Consider the following 1,078-nt stretch of genomic DNA (forward strand, 5'->3'; position numbering starts at 1 on the left):
TAAGCGCGTAAACGAGCGGGAGTGTCGCGCTCAAAGTTAAATGTCCGGCATTGTTCCGACTGATCCTATTTTGGTTGCACTGGGTGATACCACGCTTACGCCGCCGCGCGGGCCTCGGCGAGGCGCTGCGCGCGCGCCTCCTTCTTCGCGCGGCGCGCGTCGGACATGTTCTTCGAGCGGCGCTTCCGGGCCTTGCGCGGCGGCGCGGCGGCGTCCCCGGGCGCCGGCTCCGAGGCGTCCGCGTCGTCGCGGCGGCGCTTCGGCTTGCCGGGCCGCGCCTTGACGCCCTTGCGCTCGAGGCGGACGACGAGCTTCCGGCCCTCGAAGTCGGCGTCGGCCCACTTGTCCACGAAGGCCAGGCAGGCGTCCGCGTCCGGCAGCGTCACTACAGCGAAGCCGCGGCTCTTGCCCGACTCGACGTCGCGCTTGACTTCCACGTCCGTCTCCTCGTGCTCCGCGCCCTCGCCGCCGGGGAAGAAGAGGTCGCAGAGCGGCGCCTCGGTGGCGGCGAAGGGCAGGTTCCCGACGAAGACCGTGCGGATGTGCGCCTGCGCCTTGGAGGCGCGCGGCCGTTCCAACGCGCGCGGCCCGTCGTCGTCGTCGCTCTCCGGCTGCGGCGCGGGTGCGTGCTCGTCGTCGCTCTCCGGCTGCGGCGCGGGTGCGTGCTCGTCGTCGTCGCTGTCGCTCTCGTCGGCCGACTCCTCCTTGGCGGCTTCGGCCGGCGGCTGCTTCTGCGGCGCCGCCTCAGCGACGGAGCTGTCGTCGTCGGAGCTGTCGGAGCTATCGGAGCTGCTGCTGTCCTCCTTTGCGACCGCTTGTGCAGCAGCGAGCTTCTTCTGGCGTCTCTTCTCTTTCAATGTCGGGCCCATCGCTGGAAGTGTGCTTTTGCCGCTTCACTGCCGGCTAAGCTAAAGTTAACCGGTTCAAAGAGCAGCGAAGCCGTGAAGTTTTGACGTCACGGCTTTGCCTCGCTCCGGGCTCGGACGCGCGATGCAGCGGTTCCAAGACTTGGCGCGGCGCTCGGTCTGTGGACCATGTCGCGCCTTGGGCCCGGCTGTGAGTCGCTCGGGAAAGACCA

At 69.0% G+C, this 1,078-nt stretch overlaps 1 protein-coding gene across 1 annotated transcript; it reads right to left on the reverse strand.

Annotated features, from left to right (window-relative positions):
• Positions 1 to 296: 296 nt before the first annotated feature.
• Positions 297 to 536, reverse strand: AURANDRAFT_9995 (hypothetical protein; the record flags this gene model as incomplete). The annotated part of the gene is made up of 1 exon (XM_009045215.1): positions 297 to 536. A coding segment is annotated over one exon (240 nt), but the record flags the coding sequence as incomplete, so codon positions are not given.
• Between the last annotated feature and the right edge of the window lie 542 nt (positions 537 to 1,078).

Source organism: Aureococcus anophagefferens (assembly GCF_000186865.1).
Source record: "Aureococcus anophagefferens unplaced genomic scaffold AURANscaffold_1814, whole genome shotgun sequence".
NCBI lineage: Eukaryota > Pelagophyceae > Pelagomonadales > Pelagomonadaceae > Aureococcus > Aureococcus anophagefferens.